At 38.2% G+C, this 26150-nt stretch overlaps 2 protein-coding genes across 22 annotated transcripts in view; both read left to right on the plus strand.

Moving 5' to 3' along the window:
* CCDC15 (coiled-coil domain containing 15) overlaps positions 1-17149 on the plus strand; it is an 89675-nt gene extending 72526 nt beyond the window's left edge. For 8 of the 21 annotated variants that reach the window (XM_063728249.1, XM_054525338.2, XM_063728255.1 and 5 more), the window contains 3 exons: positions 14213-14386; positions 14703-14851; positions 16379-17149. In XM_063728249.1, coding sequence (XP_063584319.1) covers positions 14213-14386; positions 14703-14851; positions 16379-16500 — 445 coding nt within the window. In that variant the 3' untranslated portion in view covers positions 16501-17149. Of the gene's footprint in view, positions 1-14212; positions 14387-14702; positions 14852-15855; positions 16355-16378 lie in introns of those variants that run through there. The other 13 variants (XM_063728254.1, XM_054525337.2, XM_054525344.2 and 10 more) reach the window with 5 other exon arrangements.
* The window catches only part of SLC37A2 (solute carrier family 37 member 2), a 53565-nt gene continuing 43799 nt past the window's right edge, over positions 16385-26150 (plus strand). The window contains exon 1 of the mRNA XM_054525349.2: positions 16385-16499. The gene's annotated coding sequence lies outside the window, so the exon portion shown is untranslated. The remainder of the gene's footprint in view (positions 16500-26150) is intronic.

Raw genomic sequence — 26150 nt, forward strand, 5'->3', positions numbered from 1 at the left:
GACAGACTTGATTTCCCAAATACCACCTCTTGTGTGTTTTTCCAATGCCTGATCTTTCAGCCTTTGTAGGATGTCTTCCTGGTTTTTAACTTATACCTGTGTTAATCTAACAAAATGGAAGGCTATAATTCCCCTGGAGTCAATAGCCTGCCACAAATGGATCGAAGCCCAGAATTTTCACCAGCACATGCTTTATTGAAGAAGTATGAGTATGAACTGGCCTCACACTGCTGTTCAGAAAACAATAGCTCATTTGTTTCAAAGTAATTTTTAGCAATTGGCCTCATCAGGCCAATTCTAGTGTAGAACTCAGTTATGAGTTCTAGTCTTGAGTCAGTCATATTTCTTAACAAAAGTTCTTTACATACATTTTTGATGATTTTCTCACTGAACTGCTTATTTCCTCTCTACATGTTAGTAGGGATTTTTAAATAGGTATACTTGATGTACAATAAACTGTACATATTTAAAGGATTTGATAAGTTTTGATGAATTTCTGTTTTTTAGTTGTTCTTTTATGGAGTGTGCTTTTGATGACTTATTTAACAAGTCTTTGCCTAACCCAAGGTCACAAAGATTTTCTTCTGTTTTCTTCTAGAAAGATTATAATTTTAAGTTTTACATTTACTCTGTGATCCAGTTTGAGTTAATTGTCATGTATGGTGTGAGGCTTATTTTTTTGTATGTGGATACCCATTTGTTGAAAAGGCTATATTTTCTTCATTGCATTGCCTTTCTGTGTTTGTCACAAATCACTTGTCCAACAAACAATAAAAGAGAAGATTGATAAGTTGGACTTCATCAAAATTAAAAACTATCAGGAAAATGAACAGACAGCTACAGAATGGGAGAAAATATTTATAAATCATATATCTGATAAGGGACTTATATCCAGAATATATAAATAACTCTTACAACTCAATAGTAAAAAGACACTTAATCCAATTTAAAAGTGGACAAGGATTTAAATTAACATTTCTCCCAGGAAAATATACAAGTGGCTAATAAGCACATGAAAAGATGCTCAAATCATAGTTACTTGGGAAATGCAAATCAAAACCATGAAATACCAGCTCATACTCACTAGATTGGCTATAGTTTAAAAAAAGACAGATAAAAGCAAGTTTTGGTGAGTATGTGGAGAAATTAGAATCCCCAAATGTTCCTGGTGAGGAATGTAAATGGTACAGCCACTTTGGAAACTCGCACCCTAAATGTCCAATAGCTGATGAATGGAAACATAACGTGTGGCATATCTGTACAAAGGAATGTGGGCAATAAAAATGAAAGAAGTATGGCTATAATGTGGATAGACTTTGAAACTCTTCTGCCAAATGAAAAGCCAATCCAAAAATACCACATATTGCGTGATCTCATTTATATAAAATGTCTAAACTAGGATATAGAGATAGAAAAATTAGTGGTTGCTAGGGCTAGAGGTGAGAGGGTGGGAGTGACTGCTAATAAGTATAAGGTTTCTTTATGGCATAATAAAAATGTTCTCAAATCACATTATGGTGGTGGGGAAATTTATGATATGAAAATTGTATCTCAACATTAAAAATGAGTCATTCATATATATGTGTGTTTATATATACATACATACGTTCATCTCTATATATGCATGTATTCCCAGCTTCCTCTTCTTCCATGGATATATTTGTCTATCTTTATGTTAATACTATGAGGTTCTGATTAGTCTGGTTCTATAGTAAAGCTTGAAATCAGATAGTCTTAACCCTCCAATTTTTGTTTTCAGAGTTGTCTTGACTATTCTAGGCCCTTTGCATTTTTGTGTGAATTTAAAAATTAGTGTTTCAGTTTCTACAAATAGCATTTTTAGATTTTGATTGGGATTATGTTCAATCTAGAAATAATTTGGGAAAATTTAGAATTGAAATCTTAGCAATATTGAGTCTGCTGACCCACTAACATTTATATAGCCCTTCTTTAATTTTTCTCAGCAGTATGTTGTAGTTTTCAGTGCATGGGTCTCGTGTCTTTGTCAAATTTATCCCCAAGTATTTTATATTTTCAGTGCTATTATAAATGGTGCTGTTTTTTAAATTCCTGTTTCTGATTGTTGCTAATGTATCGAAATGCACAGTTGATTTTTGGATATGGATCCTGTTCCCTGCAACCTTACTATAGACTCACTTACTCATTCTACTGGGTTTTTTACTTGGTGATCATGTTGTCTTCAAATAAACACAGTTGTACTTCTTTCTTTAAATCTGGATGTCTTTTATTGCTTTTGCTTGCCAGATTGCACTGGCTAAGAATCTCCAGTACAATGTTGAATAGAAGTGATGAGAATGGATAATTCCTGATCTTAGAAAGCATTTAGTTCTTTGCCATTAAGTATGATGTTAGCTTTAAGTTTTTCGTACATGCCCTTTATCAGACTGAGAAAGTGTTCTCTTCCTAGTTTCTTGAGAATTTTTTTTTATCAAGAATGGATGGTGGATTCTGTCAAATTCATATATATTATTTATTTATTCTTTAAATTTTATTTCAATAGCTGTTGGGGAACAGATGGTTTTTGGTTACATGGATAAGTTCTTTAGTGATGATTTCTGAGATTTTGGTGCACCCGTCACCCGAGCAGTGTACACTGTACCCAATATGTAGTCTTTTATTTCTCACCCCTTCCCACTCTTCCCCCAAAGCCCCAGAAGTCCATTCTATTATTCTTACGCCTTTGCATCCTCATAGCTTAGCTCCCACTTGTAAGTGAGAACATACAATATTTGGTTTTCCATTCCTGAGTTACTTCACTTAGAATAATAGCCTCCAACTCCATCCAAGTTGCTGCAAAGGCCGTTATTTTATTTGATTTTATGGCTGAGTAGTATTCCATGGTGTATATATACACCACATTTTCTTTATCCACTCATTGGTTGATGGACATTTATGTTGGTTCCATATTTTTGCAGTTGTGAATTGTGCTTCTGTAAATACGCGTGTACCTGTGTCTTTTTCATATAATGACTTCTTTTCCTTTGAGTAGGTACCCAGTAGTGGGATTGCTGGATGGAATTGCATTTCTACTTTTAGTTCTTTAAGGAATCTTCATGCTGTTTTCCATAGTGGTTGTACTAGTTTACATTCCCACTAGCAGTGTAAGTGTTCCCTTTTCTTCACATCCATGCCAACATCTATTTTTTTTTATTTTTAACTTATGGCCATTCTTGCAGGAGTAAGGTGATATCTCATTGTGGTTTTAATATGCATTTCCCTGATAAGTAATGATGTTGAGCATTTTTTCATATGTTTGTTGGCTGTTTGAATATCTTCTTTTGAGAATTTCAAATTCATGTCCTTTGCCCGCTTTTTGATGGGATTATTTGTTTTTTTTCTCACTGATTTGAGTTATTTGTAGATTCTGGATATTAGTCCTTTGTTGGATGCACAGTTTGCAATTATTTTTTCCCACTCTGTGGGTTGTCTGTTTGCTCTGCTGATTATTTCTTTTGCCATGTAGAATCTTTTTAGTTTAATTAGGTACCATTTTTTTGTTGTTGTTGTTGCATTTACTTTTGGGTTCTTAGCCATGAATTCTTTGCCTAAGCCAATGTCTAGAACAGTTTTTTTGATGTTATCTTTTAAAATTTTTATAGTTTCAGGTCTTAGGTTTAAGTCTTTGATCCATCTTGAGTTGATTTTTGTATAATGTGAGAGATGAGGATCCAGTTTTATTCTTCTACATGTGGCTTGCCAGTTATTCCAACGCAATTTACTGAATAGGGTGTTCTTACCCTACCTTATGTTTTTGTATGCTTTGTTGAACTTCAGTTGGCTGTATGTATTTGACTTTATTTCTAGGTTCTCTATTGTGTTCCATTGGTCTATGTGCCTGAACTATGTATGTACTACAGGTACTAAGTATGTACCCATACTATGCTGCTTTGGTAACTATAGCCTTGTAGTATAGTTTGAAGTTGGATAATGTGATGCCTCCAGGTTTGTTCTCTTTTCTTAGTATTGCTTTGGCTATGTGGGCTCTTTTTTTGTTTTCATATGGATGTTAGCATTGTTTTTTCTATTTTTGTGAAGAATGATGGTGGTATTTTGATGGGAATTGCATTGAATCTGTAGGTTGCTTTTGGCAGTATCGTCATTTTAACAATGTTGATTCTACCTATCCATGAGGATGGGATGTGTTTCCATTTGTTTGTGTCATCTATGATTTCTTTCAGCATTGTTTTATAGTTTTTCTTGTAGAGATCTTTCACCCCCTTGGTTAAGTATATTCCTAAGGTTGGTGGTGGTTGTTTTGTTTTGTTTTGTTTTGTGTTTCGTTTTTTTTTTTTTTTTTTTGCCGCTGTTGTGAAGGGGATTGAGTTCTTGATTTGATACTCAGCTTGGTCATTGTTGATGTATAGCAGTACTCCTCATTTGTGTACATTGATTTTGTATCCTGAACTTTACTGAGTTCATTTATCAGTTCTAGGAGCTTTTTGGATGAGTCTTTAGGGTTTTCTAGGTATATGATCATATCATCAGCAAACAGTGACAGTTTGACTTCTTCTTTTCAAGTTTAGATGTTATTTCTTTCTCTTGCCTGATCACTCTGGCTAGGAGCCATTTCATTTTCTAATTCCATGAATTTGACTACTGTGTTAGTCAGGGTTCTCTAGAGGGACAGAACTAATGGAATAGATAAATATATATAAGGAGGAGTTTATCAAGTATTAACTCACATGATCACAATGTTCCACAATAGGCCATCTGCAGGCTGAGGAGCAAGGAGAACCACTCTGAGTCCCAAAACGAAAGAACCTGAAGTCTGATGTTTGAGGGCAGGAAGCATTCAGCACATGAGAAAGATATAGTCTGGGAGGCTAGGCTGGTCTTTCTTTTTACATTTTTCTGTCTGCTTATATTCTAGCCTTGCTGACAGCTGATTAGATTGTGCCAACCCAGAGAAAGAGTGGGTCTGCCTTTCCCAGCCCACTGACTCAAATGTTAATCTCCTTTGGCAACCCCTCACAGATACACCCAGGATCAGTACTTTGTATCCTTCTATCCAATCAAGGTGACACTCAGTATTAACCATCACAAGTCTACCCCTTCTCAACTTGAGCCCATACACATCTCCAGAGATCATACATAATCTTCAAATAAAGACAAAAATAAGGTCATAATTATGCCTAGCATAATACAACTATTCTTCATACAACCGGAAACGCACAAATCCGCAACCAAAATACTTTACGTTAACGTAAAGTTAACGATACTTAAATGCTGATGTGAAGTCAATAAATCTTATGTCACATGATAAAGGAGAGAAGAAATAAAAAGAAGATATTTTCTTAGTACAGGAGTATAAATGCACAAACATGTTTTTAACAAAAGAAGGAGGAAATACTCATGACAGTTACAGTCCTTGTTTCTGCACTGGTCACGTGATTGTAGCTGGTATGATGACCACCTTCTTCTACTACCCATTTTGTATTCTCTTTGCCTTCTGCAAGCACCTCAGAGAGTCTTGGTTTTTTTCCTGGTGGAGTGACCCAAACCTTCACTCCTGAAGGGTCTGGGTCATTTGTAGTCCTCTCTGGATTGGGCTGTTGTAGTTTCCCATTGACCTTAATCACAGGGCATGGTAATACTAAGAGATGCCGTAATGGACCTCCTGTGTTCCATGCATACTCCTCCTTACCTCTGTTGTGGAGTAGTAGACTGATTTCATCTTGAAAGTCCAGGTTGGTCACCCCAGCCAACACTGTATCTCCCTTTTTAGCCTATTGACTTAAAGGTAGGAGGAGCCCAAAGTGTCCAGGTAGCAATCTTAACTTCCAGTTTATTGTGCCTCCTGATGGCAGCATTCCTCTGGAACTAAGACCTCTAGGCCAGCAGAATGTAATATCGTGGGAACAGGAAGCAAAAATGTTGCTAGTGGATCACTAGGGGTGATGGTGAGTGGTGCCACTTCCACCCCTTGATTCCTGGACTTGTGAATCCTGGCTATGGGAGAAACAGTACCACATATTGGACGCTGATTCAGAGCGTACATGGCCTTCTGGAGAACTTTGCCCCAGTCCTGCAAAATCTTGTCACCTAATTGGCATTGTAATTGTGACTTCAAAAGGACAGTCCACCATTCTATCAATCCAGCTGCTTCAGGATGATGGGGGAACTGATGAAACCAGTGAGTTCTATGAGCAGGAGCCCACTGCTGCGCTTCTTCAGCTGTAAAGTCAGAGGTAATGCTTTGTAGAACACCATGACGGTGGATAAGGCATTCTGTGAGTACACAGATGGTAGTCTTGCCTGAAGCATTGCGTGCAGGATAGGCAAATCCATATCCAGAGTAAGTGTCTATTCCAGTGAGGACAAACCTCTGCCCTTTACGTGATGGAAGAAGTCCAGTATAGTCAGCCTGCCACCAGGTAGCTGGCTGATCACCCTGAGGAATGGTGCCATATTGAGGGCTCAGTGTTTGTCTCCTCTGCTGGCAAATTGGGCAGTCAGCAGTGGCTGTAGCCAGGTCAGCCTTGGTGAGTGGAAGTCCATGTTGCTGAGCCCATGCGTAACCTCCATCCCTGCCACCGTGGCTACTTTGTTCATGGGCCCATTGGGTGATGATGGGTGGCTGGAGAAAGAGGGTGAGTGGTGTCCACAGAATGGGTCATCCTATCCACTTGATTATTAAAATCCTTCTCTGCTGAGTTCACCTGTTGGTGAGCACTCACATGGGATACAAATATCTTCACAGTTTTTTACCCCTCAGAGAGGTCCATCCACATAACTCTTCCCCAGATGTCTTTGTCACCAGTTTTTCAATCATGCTTCTTTCAAGTCCCTGACCATCCAGTCAAACCATTGGCTACAGCCCATGAGTCAGTATATAATCACACATCTGGCCATTTCTCCTTCCATGCAAAGCGCACAACCAGATGCAGTGCTTGAAGTTCTGCCCACTGGGAAGATTTCCCTTCACTGCAGTCCATCAGGGATGTCCTGGAAAGAGACTGAAATGCTGCAGTTGTCCACTTTCGGGTGATGCCTGCATATCGTGCGGAACCATCTGTGAACTAGGCCCTAGTCTTCTCTTCCTCTGCCAGTTGATCATAGGGACCTCCCCATGAGGCCATTGGTGCAGGCTGGGGGAGAGAAGGCAGGGTAGAAGGAGTGGAGACCATGGGCATTTGAGCCACTTCCTCACATAACTTAATTGTGCCTTCAGGACATGTCCAAGCCTGATCACATATATACCACTTCCATTTGATGATGGAATGCTGCTGTGTACGACCCACTTTATGGCTAGATGGGTCAGAAAGCACCCACTTCATGATAGGCAGTTCAGGTCGCATGATAACTTGATGACCCTTCAGTTTTCACCAAAGTCCAGTAACAGGCTAAGAGCTGTCTCTCAAAAGGAGAGTAGTTATCTGCAGAAGATGGCAGGGCCTTGCTCCAAAATCCTAGAGGCCTCTGCTGTGATTCACCTATGAGAGCCTGCCAGAGGCTCCAAACAGCATCCTTATCTGCCGCTGACACCTCAAGCACTATTGGATCTGCTGAATCATATGACCCAAGTGGCAGAGCAGCTTGCACAGCAGCCTGGACCTGTTATAGAGCCTTCTCCTGTCCTGGACCCCACTCAAAACTGGCAGCCTTTAAGGTCACTCGATAAATAGTCTGGGGTAACACACCTAAATGAGGAATGTGTCAACAACAAAATCCAAATAAGCCCACTAGGCATTGTGTCTCTTTTGTGGTTGTAGGAGAGGCCAAATCCTTTACCTTAGAAGGAGTATCTTGACAGGCCCCACACCACTGGACCCCTAGACATTTTACTGAGGTAGAAGTTCCCTGAATTTTAGTCAGATTTTTTTCCCATCCTCTGGCATGCAAATGTCTCACCAATAAATTCAGTGTGTTTGCTACTTCTCGCTCACTGGATCTAATCAGCATAATGTCATCAATGTAGTGGACCAGTGTGATATCTTGTGGAAGTGGAAAGTGATCAAGGTCTCTCCGAATATGACACAAAGCCGGAGAGTTCATATACCCCTGAGGTAGGACAGTAAAGGTATATTGCTGGTCTTGCAAGCTGAAGGCAAATTGCTTCTGATGGACCTTATGCATAGGAGTGGAGAAAAAGGCATTTGCCAAGTCAATGGCCACATACCAGTTACCAGAAGATGTGTTAATTTGCTCAAGCAATGAAACCACATCTGATACAGCAGCTGCAGTTGGAGTCACCACTTGGTTAAGCTTATGATAATCCACTGTCATTCTCTAAGATCCATCTGTCTTCTGCACAGGCCACATGGGAGAGTTGAATGAGGATGTGGTGGGAATCACCAACCTTGCATCTTTCGCATCCTTATGGTGGCACTAATTGCTGCACTTCCTCCAGGGATGCAATATTGTTTTTGATTTACTATTTTTCTAGGTAGAGGCAGCTCTAATGGCTTCCATTTGGCCTTTCCCACCGTAATAGCCCTCACCCTACCAATCAGCCAATGTGGGGATTCTGCCTGCTGCTGAGTATGTCTATGCCAATTATGCATTCTGGCATTGGGGAAATGACCACAGGATGAGTCTGGGGACCCACCGGACCCACTGTAAGTCAGACCTGAGCTAAAACTCCATTAATTACCTCACTTTCATAAGCCCCTTCTTTAACTGGAGGACCACAATGATGTTTTGGGTCCCCTGGATTCAGTGTCAGTTCAGAGCCAGTGTCCAGTAGTCCCCGAAACGTCTGATCGTTTCCCTTTCCCCAGTGCACAGTTACCCTGGTAAAGGCCAGAGGTCTCCTTGGGGAAGGATGGGAGAAAGATTAATAGCATAAATTGTTGGTAGTATAGTGGGGTCCTTCCTCAAGGGGAGCAGACTTCCGCTTCATTCGAGAGGTTCTGGGTCTATAAACTGGCTCCAGTCTGGATATCAATTGAGGGGCCATGATTCTCTGTTCTTATATTTAAAATTAGTCTTTTGTCTACTTGATCTGGAATTTTTCTGCTTATATAAATTAAGTAGGAATGCAGTAGGATTCCTATTAATTTCACTTCTAGAAACACCGTGATTAATTAGCCAGTGCCAGAGCTCTGCATAAGTCAAATGATTCTGATTGTTGCTTTGCCTCTGCTGTCCAGTATGGTAGCCATGCCCATCTTGCCTTTGATGGTTGAGTGCTGCCACTTGGCCCTGCCATCTCGGGATCCAGTTATTTCCATTGCATTTAAATTTTGTGGTTGAGTGACTGGGGTTCCCATTGTTAGATCTGGCATACATCAAGATCTAGAAGAGCAATCATTACAGAGCTCTTCAAAGATGGAGGTGTTGCCCTCACAAATCTATTTTGGAAAGCATTGGTCAAGGATATATATTCTGGACCCTCCCAGCTGGAATGAGAAGGTCTAAAGTGACTAATCCACTCCACCATTCCAATCTCCCTATACCTTTGGATCCCATTCTAAACCAAGGGAGGAAATCAGGCATTTCCAGCTCGCTCACAGTGGGCCATCTTTTAAGCTATATTTTAGCTAACCAAGCAGACAAACTATTAGAATCTTTTTTAACTCCCTGAGCTACAACATTAAATGTAGAATCCCTATTTAGTAGGCCAAATCGACAAATTCACCTGATCAAACCCTATGTTCCTTCTACCATCATCCCACACCTTAATATCCATTCCCATGACTCTTCTCAAGATTTCTGCTTATATAAATTAGAGAACTCAAACAGTTCTTTTTGAGTGTAGCACATCTCCTCATGGTCACACTCTGAACCTCACTTCTAGGAGCCCACTAGGACTTTAGTCTTGTTATAGGTCTAGAAGCAAACAGAGGTGTTGGGGATAGCTCCTGAGGAGAATTAACATTATATTGCCTGGCAACTGCCTCAGGGGAGGCCGTCACTGTTGCCTCAGGCAGCACAGGGTTTATCCCCTCAGACAAAGGTGGAAAGGTTGATGGGAGTGTGGGTTGGGGAGGGGATGTTGCCACTACTGGGGATGAGAAAGCTGTTTCTTCCGGCAAAAAAAAATTCATCAGAGTTTACAAGCTCAGTGTCCCCAGTGTCATCAGGGTCCTCCCACATATCCCCATTCCCAGTTGCAGGGTCCCATTCTTTTCCAATCAATGCCCTCATTTTAACAGTAGACATCTGGCAAGGCTGTGCATGCACCTTTCATTGCAGGCCAGCCACTCACATGATAAAAGCTTGTGTCTGGTTTTCCACAGCTTCATCTCTTTCTCTTCAGGCGATAAGACTCTTACTCGGGGCAATCTTAGAAGATTTGAGGCTCGGTATCTGCTTCTGAAGCCAGGAGTTAGAATCCCTGAGTTCATCATTTTCTTTCATCACTTTGTCCAGTGAACTTAGGAGCAACCAACCAACTTCATTATGTTCCTTGGTTCTCCACATATGGTCAAAGTTATTATGTACAGAGTCACTTAACTCCTTGCCTCTCATGAGCAGTGAATCAGGAGTGTCAAATGCATTTATTTTGCATAACTCTCTAAACAGTTCATGCCAGGGACCATTAGTGTTCTCCATACTATTAGAAGTAGAGTCCTTAGCATTTTGGGGTCTAATCATATTTAGCAACCAACTCCAGAAACCCCAAAACCAACAAAAGAACTCCATCCTTAATATTTGTTGGTACCAAAATCTGTATTACTCAGGGTTCTCTAGAAAGACAGAACATATATATATATGGGAGTTTATTAAGGAGTATTAATTCACACAATCACAAGGTCCCAAAATAGGCCATTTGCAAGCTGAGGAGCAAGGAAGCCAGTCTGAGTCCCAAAGCTGAAGAACTTGGAGTCTGATGTTGGAGGGCAGGAAGCATCCAGCATGGGAGAAAGATGTAGGCGGGAGGCTAAGCCAGTCTAGTCTACTCACATTCTTCTGCCTGGTTTTTATTCTGGCCACGCTGGCAGTTGATAAGATTGTGCCCACTCAGATTAAGGGTGGATCTGCCTTTTCTAGTCCACTGGTTCAAATGTTAATCTCTTTTGGCCACACCCTCACAGAAACACTCAGGAATAATACTTTACATCCTTCAATTCAATCAAGTTGACACTCAGTATTAACCATCACAGTGACCTTCTTTGTCTTTTTTTATAGTTTTTGTCTTGAAATCTATTTTGTCTGATATTAGTATAGCTACTCCTGCTCTTTTTTGGTTTCTATTTGCATGGAATATTTTTTCCATCTCTTTATTTTCAGCCTATGTGTGTCTTTATAGATGAAGTATGTTTCTTGCAGGCAAGGAATTGTTGTATCTTATTTTGTAATCTATTCAGCCACTCAACATCTTTTGTTTGGAGAGTTTAGTTTATTTACATTCAATGTTATCACTGTTAAGTAAGGACTTCTGCCATTTTGTTACTTTTTTTTTCTGGTTGTTTCATGGTCTTCTTTCTTCTTTTCTTCTTTCCTGTCTTCCTTTTAGTGAAGGTGATTTTCTCTGATGACATGTTTTAATTTATTGCTTTTTATATTTTGTGTATCTGTTGTATGTTTCTAAATTTGAAGTTACGATGAGGCTTGCAAATAATATCTTATAACCTATTGTTTTAAACTGATGACAACTTAACAGTGATTACATAAACAAACTAACACACAAGTAAAGGGAAAACTAATAAAAACTCTACATTTTAACATCATGCCCCTACTTTTAACTTTTTATTGTTTCTACTTATATTTTGTTGTACTATGTCTTGAAAAGTTGTAATTATTATTTTTGATCAGTTCGTCTTTTAGTCTTCCCACTGGAGATATGAGTAGCTTACACACCACAATTACAGTGTTTTGATATTCTGTCTTTTTGTGTACTTACTATTACTAGTGAGTTTTGTGCCTTCGGATAATTTCTTATTTTTTATTAAGGTCCTTTTCTTTCAGATTAAGAACTTCCTTTAGCTTTGTTATAGGATATGTCTGGTGTTGATGAACTCTCTCAGCTTTTGTTTGTCTGGGAAAGTCTTGAATTCTTCCTCATGTTTGAATAATATTTTCACCAGATATACTATTCTGCGATAAAAGTTCTTTTTCCTTTGGCACTTTCAATATATTATGTCACTCTTACCTGGCCTGCAAGGCTTCCACTGAGAAGTCTGCTGCCAGACATATTGAAGCTCCACTATATGTTATTTGTTTCTTTTCTCTTCCTACTTTTAGAATCCTTTCTTTATTATTGACCTTTGGGAGTTTGATTATCGAATGTCTTGAGTTAATGTTATTTGGGTCATATCTGCTTAGTAACCTTCTTGCACTTGAATATTGATATCTTTCTCTAGGTTTGGGAAGTTTTCTGTTATTATCCCTTTGAATAAACTTTCCACCCTCATCTCTCAATTTCCTCTTCAAGGCCCAGAACTCTTAGATTTGCCCTTTTGAAGTTATTTTCTAGATATCATAGGCATACTTTCATTCTCTTCTATTCTTCTTTCTTTTGTCTCCTATAACTGTGTATTTTCAAATAGCCTGTCTTCAAGCTCACTAATTCTTTCTTGTGCTTGATTAATTCCACTATTAACAGACTCTGATGCATTCTTTAGTATTTCAATTGCAGTTTTTAACTCCAGAATTTCTACTTGATTCTTTTAAATTATTTCAATCTCTTTGTTAAATTTATCTGATAGGATTCTGAATTCCTCTCTGTGTTCTCTTGAATTTCTTTGAGTTTCCTCAAAACAACCATTTTGAATTATCTGTCTGAAAGGTCACACATCTCTGTCTCTCTGGGATTAGTCACCGGTGACTTATTTAGTTCTTTTGGTGAAGTCATATTTCCTGAGTGGTCTTGATGCTTGTGGATGTTCATTGGAGTCTGGGCTTGTTTTCTGCCTCTTTGTGTGCTTAGTAATCTTTGGTTAGATGCCCAACGTTATGAGTTTTACCATGTTAGTTGCTGGATGTCTTTACATTATTGAACCTGGTTTTGGTATACAGTCAAGTTCATTTGATGACTTGCTTTTATAACTTGTTTGGTGGGTCTGGGGCAGTACTCAGTCTGGGACTAGTGTTTATTTCCTACTGCTCAGATAAGATCATTCTGAATACTCTACGTAATGTTCTGTGAAATAGAAATTTTTCAAGTTTGATTGGTGGAAAAAAGGACAAATTATTCCTGGAGCTATGAATAAGGACAAATTATTCCTGGAGCTATGTGGACTCTAGTCACTGTTCTCTTTTATTTTGGATCATTCTCTTCCTAGCCTCAGGTTATTTCATTGCATAGATGCACCAATCAGGGCTCTGCTGTGTACCAGGAGACTCTCTGTTCATCTCTGGGGTGCTGTCTCTGGGCAGCTTTCTTCTCTCTGGACTTTGTCCTGTGAACTCTAATTGCCTTTGTCTCCCTGCACTCTTAACTCCATCTCTTCAATTCTTAGAGCCCATCAGGCTTCACTTCAATTTCCCTGCCCTGTGCCACTGCCTGGAACCTTCCAAGGCAGTAATCTCTAGCAATTATAGGGTTTACTTCACTTGTTTCCCATCTGTCAAGGAGCAGTGTCATTTGTTACCTGGTGTCCAATGTCTTGAAAACCATCATTTCTTGTATTTGTTTGATTTGTGTACTTTTTAAAACTTTTTAAATTTTGTTGGTGGTTTAAGGTTGGAGGGCAAATGCGGTCCCTGTTACTCTGTTTTGGTCAGAAGCAAAATCCCTGTTTACTTGTAGTTTTAATCTGAAAAGACTGTTGTGCTACATTCTTACAGAAAAACTTTTTTTTTTTTTTTTGAGATATGGGGTCTGGCTCTGTTGCCCAGGCTGGAGTGCAGTGGTGCAATTTCAGCTCACTGCAACCTCTGCCTCCTGGGTTCAAGTGATCCTCTGGCCTCGGCCTCCTGAGTAGCTGGGATTGCAGGCCCATGCCACCACTGCCCGGCTAATTTTTGTATTTTTAGTAGAGACGGGTTTTCACCATGTTGGCCAGGCTGATCTGGAACTCCTGGCCTCATGTGATCCATCTGCCTCGGCCTCTCAAAGTGCTGGGATTACCGGCATGAGCCACTGCACCGAGCCAGGAAGAACTCTTTTAATAGTAGCTATTGCTCATTTCTCTTTGAGAGGATATAAAGGAGCCAGCAGAAATTTTTGAAGATATTCTTGGGATATTAAACTGATTTCCCTACTCCTTAGTTTCTGGGAATTTCTTGAGTTATTTGGATAAAGAAGCTAATTTTAAACAATAATTTTATGAAATTCCTAACCATGTTATGATTTTATTTTCAGAATTAAGAAAAAGAGAGAGCAAGAACGTTATGCTGAAGAGCAGAGGATCGTAAGAATGAACTTTCATGAAGATCCGTATTCAGGAGAGAAGATGAGTGAGATATTAGCCCAGTTACAACTTGAAGAAATAAAAGGAGCCAGAGAAAAACAACAGAGAGAAAAAGAATACCTGAGGTAATTTGAAAAGGTCTTCATGATATTTTGGCTCTAGAAGAGACTTGGTAGAACTCATTGTTCTCATTTTCCTTAGAAGAGAATTGACTGTGTCTTTTCATACTTTTCCTCATTTAGGAGTTCGTAACTTCAACAAATTTTTTGATTGCCTAATACTTCTTGGGTGTAGCCCTGCATTTTTCCCAGTACAAAGAGGAAATGTCAAGGCCCAGAGATACGGAATAGATTTAACAGTTAAAGCTGGCAGTAAAGTCAGGATTCATGCGCACTTTCTTTCTAGTAGTTCAACTTGCCTGATCGTACTTTATTTTTACAGATATGTAGAAGCTTTACGAGCCCAAATCCAGGAGAAAATGCAGCTGTATAATATTACTTTACCTCCACTATGCTGTTGTGGTCCTGATTTTTGGGATGCTCATCCTGATACCTGTGCCAACAACTGTATTTTCTATAAAAACCACAGAGGTAAGTTTCTTGAAGGAATAGTCAGGGCCTAATGGCAACAAGAAAAATAAATAAGAGTAGTGGTAATAGTAATTTACCATTTATTGAGTGCTTACTATGTGTCAGAGACTGTTATAAACCCTTTACAAAATAACTATATGAGGAAATGAAAAAATTATAATGAGTTATATTTCTCTTTGAGATCTGTTACCTTCTTGTCTCCATTTATGCTGGGGAAATATTTTCAGCTCATTCTACTGTAGGAGGACTTGAGTTCCAGGTCCTTTAACTGAAGACTATTAGAATTTGCCTTTTATGTAAGTTAGGACTCTATCCAGTTGAATTCCCTATTACCCAAATACTTTAATGGTATGTAACATGGATGTATTACCATATGTATCCACATTAGATTGCTAGTTCTGCCAAGAGGCACTGAGGAAAATAAGAAACAGTATAAACTCTATCAGGAGTCCCAGCTAGAGAAAACTTAGTCCTTCATATTGTCATTAATATTTCTGTTTCCTATCCATCCTTAAATATATTGATTTATATAGTATAAAGATTATGTAGCCCTCGTGTATACACTAGGAATACTGCCAGTATATATATTCCTAGTGCTTCATCTGTATGATACGAGTTTCTTATCAGCTTTATTTTAAAAAAACACAAATCTGATTATGCCATTTCCCTATTCTAAAACCTCTAGGGCTCCCCACTGCAGTATAAGATGCATGGCATGTTTGGTATATTTTCTCTCTGGCTCTGGGCCCTACTTTAGCCTTATCAAAGTTGCTATTCCCATTATGTGCCATATTGTTTTCTCCTTTTGCACCTCACACTCAGTTCTCTGTGATCTTTCCTTTACTCTTGTTATTTCTTCATAACTCATCTTAAGTGTTAACCGCTTCTGGGAATCTTTGCCATCCTGTCCTAGGTAGTTGTGCATTCATTCCCAGCTTCATTCTATGATGACATTTGTTGTTGTTGTTTGTTTTTTTGTTTTTGTTTTTCTTTTTCCGAGACAGTCTCACTCTGTCGCCCAAGCCAGAGTGCAGTGGCACGATCTCGGCTCACTGCAACCGCTGCCTCCTGGGTTCAAGCGCCTCAGCCTACCGAATATCTGGGATTACAGGTTTGCGCCACCACATCCAGCTAATTTTTGTATTTTTAGTAGATACGGATTTGCCATGTTGGCCAGGCTGATCTCGAACTCCTGACCTCAAGTCATCTGCCTGCCTCAGCCTTCCAAAGTGCTGGAGTTACAGGTGTGAGCCACTGTGCCTGGTCTACGATGACATTTTGTCATCATTTCCATACCTTTGTTTTGGAAGTATTACATGGCAACTTAATTATTTTTGTGTCCATACTCTTTATTATTTTTTCTGTCCTCACAGAGTACTTGTCATATAGTAAGTACTGAATAAATATTTATTCAATAGATAGTTACTTGTAAGACTCTTGGTAGAGAAGCAGTACTAATAAGATAGAGGCTGGTAGAGTTGTTTAGAATTTGACTTTATTCATTGCTGTGCAAACCTTTTTTTGCAGCATATACTCGGGCACTACATTCATTCATCAATTCCTGTGATGTCCCTGGGGGTAATTCAACTCTTCGAGTCGCAATTCATAATTTTGCTTCTGCACACAGGCGGACTTTGAAAAATCTATAGTAAGAATCTGAAATTAACTGGTAGTATTTTGGCTTTTACTTAAAATCAGCCCTGAGAGAGTATTTAAGAAAAGCTGTTCAAGTTATAAAATATATAATCTGGAAAGAAATACTGTCTCATATAATAACTGTCTTTATAATTAGATTGTAATCATTGTTTTAATCTCTGCCTTGGAACCAAGATTGAAAACTGACTTCTCTTCTTTCTTGTGAACCATGTGGAGCCTGTTATTTTAAAACATGATCAGACAAGTAAGGCTTCTCTTACTTTGCTCTGCTCTGATCAGAAGAGCTCATGTGAAATCTTTGAGATTCTCTCATTTATCATCTTTCTAAAACTGTGTTTTTGAGCTTGACAATACCGAAAATGTCTGGATGAAGCAGAAAAGAAAGTGATGAAATGTGTTTCTGAGCATCAGAGACCATCTATATTGCCATTACCTTTTCTAGTTGTATATAAGAATTCAAGATTAGAAGAATTTAAATTTGTTGCACATTTTTTTCCTCAGCATTTTTTCCTCTTGTTTTTTAAAATATATTGCCTCTTTCCCCATTCAGTGACACTGGACATAGGAATTTTTAATTGTGTAATTTTCTGTTGCAAAAAGGGTAAATAAATCCTTTGTCTTTTGAATATCTTCTATGTGAAATAATTGTGAGTGGCATTTGAAAAAGTGAATCTCAAGTCAAAGTGAGTAAATTCCTTATTTCGCTATTTTTAAAAAACCTGGTATATGACATGACTACAGGGCAAATGAAATAAAAATTGCCATAGTTGGTATGAATTTGTTATTTTGCAGTTTTTCCTGATACAAAATATGAAAAGGTTTAATATTATGAATTGAAGATACATACTGACAGTTTCTTTTTTCTACTTTCTCTAACGTACAGTGCTGAAGAAGCACTTAGGTTTGTGCTCCAAAAAAAAAAAAAAAAAAAAGCCTAAACATCTAGCTAAGGCTTTGAAAATAATTAGAATTACATGAACAAGATTGAATAGTTATGTAACCAGATTACCTAGTTCAGCCAAAATCCTTGAAGTAATTCTAACTTGATTCAGCCTTTAAGCATTGTATTTTTTAACAGCTCTATTGAGATATCACATATTATATATAATTGACACATTTAAGGTGTATAATTCAGTGGTTTTTAGTATATTCACTGGTTGTGCAACCATCACCACTATAAAATTTTCACTCTAAAAAGAAGCCCCCATGATCCAACAATCTCGTTTCAAGGTATATCTCCAAAAGAATTGAAAGTAGGATCTCAAACAGATACTTGCACACCCATGTTTATAGTGGCATTATTAATAATAGCCAAGGTGGAAGCAACTCAAATGTCCATCAGTGGATAAACAGTAAATAATATGTGGTATATACAATAAAATATTCAATCTTAAAAAGGAAGGAAATCCTGTCACACACTGCAACATTATGCTAAGTGACAGTCACAAAAGGACAAATACTGTCATATGCAGTACTTTAGGTAGTCAAATTAATAGAGACAGAAAGTAAAATAGTGGTTGCTAGAAGCTGGAAGTAGGAGGATGTGGAAAGCTTTGTTTAATGAGTATAGAGTTGCAGTTTTGCAGGATGAAATGGCTCTGGAGATTTGTTTCACAACAATGTAAGTACACTTAACACTACTGAATTGCACACTTAAAAATGGTTACAATCGTACATTTTAGGTTATGTGTTTTTACAATTAAAAATTTTAAAAATAGAAAATGAAGGAATCCCCCATACCCATTAGTAGTCACTCCCCATTTTCTCTCCCAAAATGCCCCTCCAACCATAGGCAATCACTAATTACTTTCTGTCCTATAGATTGGCCTATTGTGGACTTTTCATGTAAATGGAATATATCATATGTGATCTTTTGTGATTAGATTTTTTCATTTAACGTGTTTTCAAACATCTATCTTGTAGCATGTATCAGTACTTCATTGCTTTTTATTGCTGAATAGTACTTTATTCTATGGATATACCACATTTTATTTATCTGTATATCAGTTGATAGACATTTCAATTGTTTCTACCTCTTGGCTATTACGAACACTGCTATGACCATTTATTTGCAAGTTTTTCTGTAGACATATGTTTTCATTTCTTTTGGATATATACCTGGGAGTGGAATTACCGGGTCTTCTGGCAGCTCTGTTTAACCTTTTGAGAAACTGCAAACTGTTTTCAAAAATGGCTGCACCATTTTACATTTCCACCAACAGTGTATAAGGGTTGAAATTTCTTCACATGTTCGCCAACACTTGTCATTATCTGTGTCTTTGGTTATAGCCATCCCAGTGGGTGTGAAGTGATATTTCATTGTATTTTTAATTTCCATTTCCTCGCGGCTGTAATGTTGAGCATTTTTTCATATACTTTATCTCTTTCGGAGAACTGGCTTTTCAGATCCTTTGTTCACTTTTTAGTTGGGTTATTTGTCTTTTTATTATTGAGTTATAAGTGTTGTCAGTGTATTCTATGTATAGGTTTCTTATCACATATATGATTTGCAAATATTTTCTCCCATTCTGGGGATTGTCTTTTTACTTTCTCTATGATTTTCTTTGCAGCACAAAAGTTTTAAATTTTGACAAAGTCCATTTTATCTACTTTTTCTTTTGTGGTTTGAGCTTCTGTTGTCTTGTCTAAGAAACCATTACCTAATTCAGGGTCACAAATATTTACTCTTAAGTGGTCCTCTAAAAGTCATATAGTTTTAGCTCTTACATTCAGGTCTGTGATCCATTTTGAGTAAGTTTTTGCATATGGTGTTAGGTAGTGTTCCAACGTCATTCTTTTGTATATGGATAACCAGGATCCCAACACTGTTTGTTGAAAAAGACTATTATTTGCCCCATTAGATTGACAATACACATAGACTTCTATTTCTAAACTCTCAGTTGTGTTCCATTGATTTATATGTTTTTCCTTATGCCAGTGCAATCTGTCTTGATTACTGTAGCTTTGTAGTAAGTTTTGAAGTTTGGAAGTGTGAGGCTTCCAACTTTGTTCTTTTTCAAGATTGTTTTGCTCTTCTGAGTCCCTTGCATTCTCATATGAATTTTAAGATCACCTTCCTACAAAAAGCTGGCTGAGACTCTGATAAGGATTACCTTAAATCTATTGATGAATTTGGGGACTATTGCCATCTAACTTTTGAACATAGGATGTCTGCCCATTCATTTAGATTTTCTTTCATTTCCTTCAACAATGTTTTATAGTTTTCAAAGCATAACATTTGCATTTATTTTGTTAGGTTTATTTCTAAGTATTTTATTCTTTGATGCTCTTGTAAATTGAATTATTTTCTTGCAGATTGTTTATCACAGGTATAAAGAAATACAGTTGACTTTTTTGCATTTATTAATAGTTTTTTAGAGAAAACCTTAGGGTTTTGTATATATGAGATCTTGTCATCTATAAATAGCCTTTTATTTCTTTTCCTTGCCTAATTGCCCTGGCTGGAATATCCAGTACAATGTTTCATAGAAATGGCAAAGTGGACATCTTTGTCCTATTTCTGATTTTAAGTGGAAAGCATTTAGTCCTTCACCACTATGTAGGGTGTTAACTGTGGGTGTCCTTTTTCAAGTTGAGGAAGTTTCTTTCTTTTTTTTGGGGGGGGGTTTCTTTTTTTATTATTATTATACTTTAAGTTTTAGGGTACATGTGCACAATGTGCAGGTTAGTTACAAATGTATACATGTGCCATGCTGGTGTACTGCACCCATTAACTCGCCATTTAGCATTAGGTATATCTCCTAATGCTATCCCTCCCCCCTCCCCCTCACCCCACAACAGTCCCCAGAGTGTGATGTTCCCCTTCCTGTGTCCCTGTGTTCTCATTGTTCAGTTCCCACCTATGAGTGAGAACATGCGGTGTTTGGTTTTTGTCCTTGCAATAGTTTACTGAGAATGATGATTTCCAATTTCGTCCATGTCCCTACAAAGGACATGAACTCATCAATTTTTATGGCTGCATAGTATTCCATGGTGTATATGTGCCAAATTTTCTTAATCCAGTCTATCATCGTTGGACATTTGGGTTGGTTCCAAGTCTTTGCTATTGTGAATAGTGCCGCAGTAAACATACGTGTGCATGTGTCTTTATAGCAGCATGATTTATAGTCCTTTGGGTATATACCCAGTAATGGGATGGCTGGGTCAAACGGTATTTCTCATTCTAGATCCCTGAGGAATCACCACACTGACTTCCACAAGGGTTGAACTAGTTTACAGTCCCACCAACAGTGTAAAAGTGTTCCTATTTCTCCACATCCTCTCCAGCACCTGTTGTTTCCTGACTTTTTAATGATTGCCATTCTAACTGGTGTGAGATGGTATCTCATTGTGGTTTTGATTTGCATTTCTCTGATGGCCAGTGATGGTGAGCATTTTTTCTTGTGTTTTTTGGCTGCATAAATGTCTTCTTTTGAGAAGTGTCTGTTCATATCCTTCGCCCACTTTTTGATGGGATTCTTTGTTTTTTTCTTGTAAATTTGTTGGAGTTCATTGTAGATTCTGGATATTAGCCCTTTGTCACATGAGTAGGTTGCAAAAATTTTCTCCCATTTTGTAGGTTGCCTGTTCACTCTGATGGTAGTTTCTTTTGCTGTGCAGAAGCTCTTTAGTTTAATTAGATCCCATTTGTCAATTTTGGCTTTTGTTGCCATTGCTTTTGGTGTTTTAGACATGAAGTCCTTGCCCATGCCTATGTCCTGAATGGTATTACCTAGGTTTTCTTCTAGGGTTTTTATGGTTTTAGGTCTAATGTTTAAGTCTTTAATACATCTTGGATTAATTTTTGTATAAGGTGTAAGGAAGGGATCCAGTTTCGGCTTTCCACATATGGCTAGCCAGTTTTCCCAGCACCATTTATTAAATAGGGAATCCTTTCCCCATTGCTTGTTTTTGTCAGGTTTGTCAAAGATCAGATAGTTGTAGATACGTGGTGTTATTTCTGAGGGCTCTGTTCTGTTTCATTGATCTATATCTCTGTTTTGGTACCAGTACCATGCTGTTTTGGTTACTGTAGCCTTGTAGTATAGTTTGAAGTCAGGTAGCGTGATGCCTCCAGCTTTGTTCTTTTGGCTTAGGATTGACTTGGTGATGCGGCCTCTTTTTTGGTTCCATATGAACATTTTTTTTTTAACTTTCTTTATTATTATTATTATTATTATTATTATTATTCTTATACTTTAGGTTTTACGGTACATGTGCGCAATGTGCAGGTAAGTTACATATGTATACATGTGCCATGCTGGTGCGCTGCACCCACTAACTCGTCATCTAGCATTAGGTATATCGCCCAATGCTATCCCTCCCCCCTCCCCCCACCCCACAACAGTCCCCGAAGCGTGATGTTCCCCTTCCTGTGTCCATGTATTCTCATTGTTCAATTCCCACCTATGAGTGAGAAGATGCGGTGTTTGGTTTTTTGTTCTTGCAATAGTTTACTGAGAATGATGGTTTCCAATTTCATCCATGTCCCTACAAAGGACATGAACTCATCATTTTTGATGGCTGCATAGTATTCCATGGTGTATATGTGCCACATTTTCTTAATCCAGTCTATCATTGTTGGACATTTGTGTTGGTTCCAAGTCTTTGCTATTGTGAATAATGACGCAATAAACATACGTGTGCATGTGTCTTTATAGCAGCATGATTTATAGTCCTTTGGGTATATACCCAGTAATGGGATGGCTGGGTCGAATGGAATTTCTAGTTCTAGATCCCTGAGGAATCGCCACACTGACTTCCACAAGGGTTGAACTAGTTTACAGTCCCACCAACAGTGTGAAAGTGTTCCTATTTCTCCACATCCTCTCCAGCACCTGTTGTTTCCTGACTTTTTAATGATTGCCATTCTAACTGGTGTGAGATGGTATCTCATTGTGGTTTTGATTTGCATTTCTCTGATGGCCAGTGATGGTGAGCATTTTTTCATGTGTTTTTTGGCTGCATAAATGTCTTCTTTTGAGAAGTATCTGTTCATGTACTTCACCCACTTTTTGATGGGGTTGTTTGTTTTTTTCTTGTAAATTTGTTGGAGTTCATTGTAGATTCTGGATATTAGCCCTTTGTCAGGTGAGTAGGTTGCAAAAATTTTCTCCCATTTTGTAGGTTGCCTGTTCACTCTGATGGTAGTTTCCTTTGCTGTGCAGAAGCTCTTTAGTTTAATTAGATCCCATTTGTCAATTTTGGCTTTTGTTGCCATTGCTTTTGGTGTTTTAGACATGAAGTCCTTGCCCATGCCTATGTCCTGAATGGTAATGCCTAGGTTTTCTTCTAGGGTTTTTATGGTTTTAGGTCTAACATTTAAGTCTTTAATCCATCTTGAATTGATTTTTGTATAAGGTGTAAGGAAGGGATCCAGTTTCAACTTTCCACATATGGCTAGCCAGTTTTCCCAGCAGCATTTATTAAATAGGGAATCCTTTCCCCATTTCTTGTTTTTGTCAGGTTTGTCAAAGATCAGATAGTTGTAGATATGTGGTGTTATTTCTGACGGCTCTGTTCTGTTCCATTGATCTACATCTCTGTTTTGGTTTTAAAGTAGTTTTTTCCAGTTCTGTGAAGAAAGTCATTGGTAGCTTGATGGGGATGGCATTGAATGTGTAAATTACCTTGGGCAGTATGGCCATTTTCACGATATTGATTCTTCCTACCCATGAGCATGGGAATGTTCTTTCATTTGTTTGTATCCTCTTTTATTTCCTTGAGCAGTGGTTTGTAGTTCTTCTTGAAGAGGTCCTTCACGTCCCTTGTAAGTTGGAGTCCTAGGTATTTTATTCTCTTTGAAGCAATTGTGAATGGGAGTTCACTCATGATTTGGCTCTCTGTTTGTCGTTGTTGGTGTATAAGAATGCTTGTGATTTTTGTACATTGATTTTGTATCCTGAGACTTTGCTGAAGTTGCTTATGAGCTTAGGAGATTTTGGGCTGAGAAGATGGGGTTTTCTCAATATACAATCATGTTGTCTGCAAACAGGGACAATTTGACTTCTTCTTTTCCTAATTGAATACCCATTATTTCCTTCTCCTGCCTAATTGCCCTGGCCAGAACTTCCAACACTCTGTTGAATAGGAGTGGTGAGAGAGGGCATCCCTGTCTTGTGCCAGTTTTGAAAGGGAATGCTTCCAGTTTTTGCCCATTCAGTATGATATTGGCTGTGGGTTTGTCATAGATAGCTCTTATTATTTTGAGATACATCCCATCAATACCTAATTTATTGAGAATTTTTAGCATGAAGCGTTGTTGAATTTTGTCAAAGGCCTTTTCCGCATCTGTTGAGATAATCATGTGGTTTTTGTCTTTGGTTCTGTTTATATGCTGGATTACATTTATTGATTTGAGTATATTGAACCAGCCTTGCATCCCAGGGATGAAGCCCACTTGATCATGGTGGATAAGCTTTTTGATGTGCTGCTGGATTCGGTTTGTCAGTATTTTATTGAGGATTTTTGCATCAATGTTCATCAAGGATATTGGTGTAAAATTCTCTTTTTTGGTTGTGTCTCTGCCCGGCTTTGGTATCAGGATGATGCTGGCCTCATAAAATGAGTTAGGGAGGATTCCCTCTTTTGCTATTGATTGGAATAGTTTCAGAAGGAATGGTACCAGTTCCTCCTTGTACCTCTGGTAGAATTCGGCTGTGAATTCATCTGGTCCCGGACTCTTTTTGGTTGGTAAGCTATTGATTATTGCCACAATTTCAGAGCCTGTTATTGGTCTATTCAGAGATTCAACTTCTTCCTGGTTTAGTCTTGGGAGGGTGTATGTGTGGAGGAATTTATCCATTTCTTCTAGATTTTCCAGTTTATTTGCATAGAGGTGTTTGTAGTATTCTCTGATGGTAGTTTGTATTTCTGTGGGATCGGTGGTGATATCCCCTTTATCATTTTTTATTGCGTCTATTTGATTCTTCTCTCTTTTCTTCTTTATTAGTCTTGCTAGCGGTCTATCAATTTTTGTTGATCCTTTCAAAAAACCAGCTCCTGGATTCATTAATTTTTTGAAGGGTTTTTTGTGTCTCTATTTCCTTCAGTTCTGCTCTGATTTTAGTTATTTCTTGCCTTCTGCTAGCTTTTGAATGTGTTTGCTCTTGCTTTTCTAGTTCTTTTAATTGTGGTATTAGGGTGTCAATTTTGTATCTTTCCTGCTTTCTCTTGTGGGCATTTAGTGCTATAAATTTCCCTCTACACACTGCTTTGAATGTGTCCCAGAGATTCTGGTACGTCGTATCTTTGTTCTCGTTGGTTTCAAAGAACATCTTTATTTCTGCCTTCATTTCGTTATGTACCCAGTAGTCATTCAGAAGCAGGTTGTTCAGTTTCCATGTAGTTGAGTGGTTTTGAGTGAGTTTGTTAATCCTGAGTTCTAGTTTGATTGCACTGTGGTCTGAGAGGCAGTTTGTTATAATTTCTGTTCTTTTACATTTGCTGAAGAGAGCTTTACTTCCAACTATGTGGTCAATTTTGGAATAGGTGTGGTGTGGTGCTGAAAAAAATGTATATTCTGTTGATTTGGGGTGGAGGGTTCTGTAGATGTCTATTAGGTCTGCTTGGTGCAGAGCTGAGTTCAATTCCTGGGTATCCTTGTTAATAACTTTCTGTCTCGTGGATCTGTCTAATGTTGACAGTGGGGTGTTAAAGTCTCCCATTATTATTGTGTGGGAGTCTAAGTCTCTTTGTAGGTCACTCAGGACTTGCTTTATGAATCTGGGTGCTCCTGTATTGGGTGCATATATATTTAGGACAGTTAGCTCTTCTTGTTGAATTGATCCCTTTACCAGTATGTAATGGCCTTCTTTGTCTCTTTTGATCTTTGTTGGTTTAAAGTCTGTTTTATCAGAGACTAGGATTGCAACCCCTGCCTTTTTTTGTTTTCCATTTGCTTGGTAGATCTTCCTCCATCCTTTTATTTTGAGCCTATGTGTGTCTCTGCACATGAGATGGGTTTCCTGAATACAGCACACTGATGGGTCTTGACTTTTTATCCAATTTGCCAGTCTGTGTCTTTTAATTGGAGCATTTAGTCCATTTACATTTAAAGTTAATATTGTTATGTGTGAATTTGATCCTGTCATTATGATGTTAGCTGGTTATTTTGCTAGTTAGTTGATGCAGTTTCTTCCTAGTCTCGATGGTCTTTACATTTTGGCATGATTTTGCAGCGGCTGGTACCGGTTGTGCCTTTCCATGTTTAGCGCTTCCTTCAGGAGCTCTTTTAGGGCAGGCCTGGTGGTGACAAAATCTCTCAGCATTTGCTTGTCTGTAAAGTATTTTATTTCTCCTTCACTTATGAAGCTTAGTTTGGCTGGATATGAAATTCTAGGTTGAAAAGTTTCTTTCTATTACTAGTTTGTTAAGTGTTTTTATTATGGAAAGGTGTTGGATTTTGTCAAATGCTGTGTTTGCATTTATTATTATCATGTATTCTTTGTCCTTTTTTTTCTGTTAATATGCTGTATTACATTGTTTTCAGGTGTTAAATTACTTTGCATTACCAGGATAAGTTGTATTGGTTTTTATTTGTTTCTTTCTTTCTTTGGTCTTATACAACAATTTTATGTTGCTCGTTGGATTCTACTATTTGTTTTGGTTTGGTAATCTGAAACAGGTGAATTGACTTGTTTCA

This window comes from Pongo abelii, chromosome 9, assembly GCF_028885655.2.
Source record: "Pongo abelii isolate AG06213 chromosome 9, NHGRI_mPonAbe1-v2.0_pri, whole genome shotgun sequence".
Lineage (NCBI taxonomy): Eukaryota > Metazoa > Chordata > Mammalia > Primates > Hominidae > Pongo > Pongo abelii.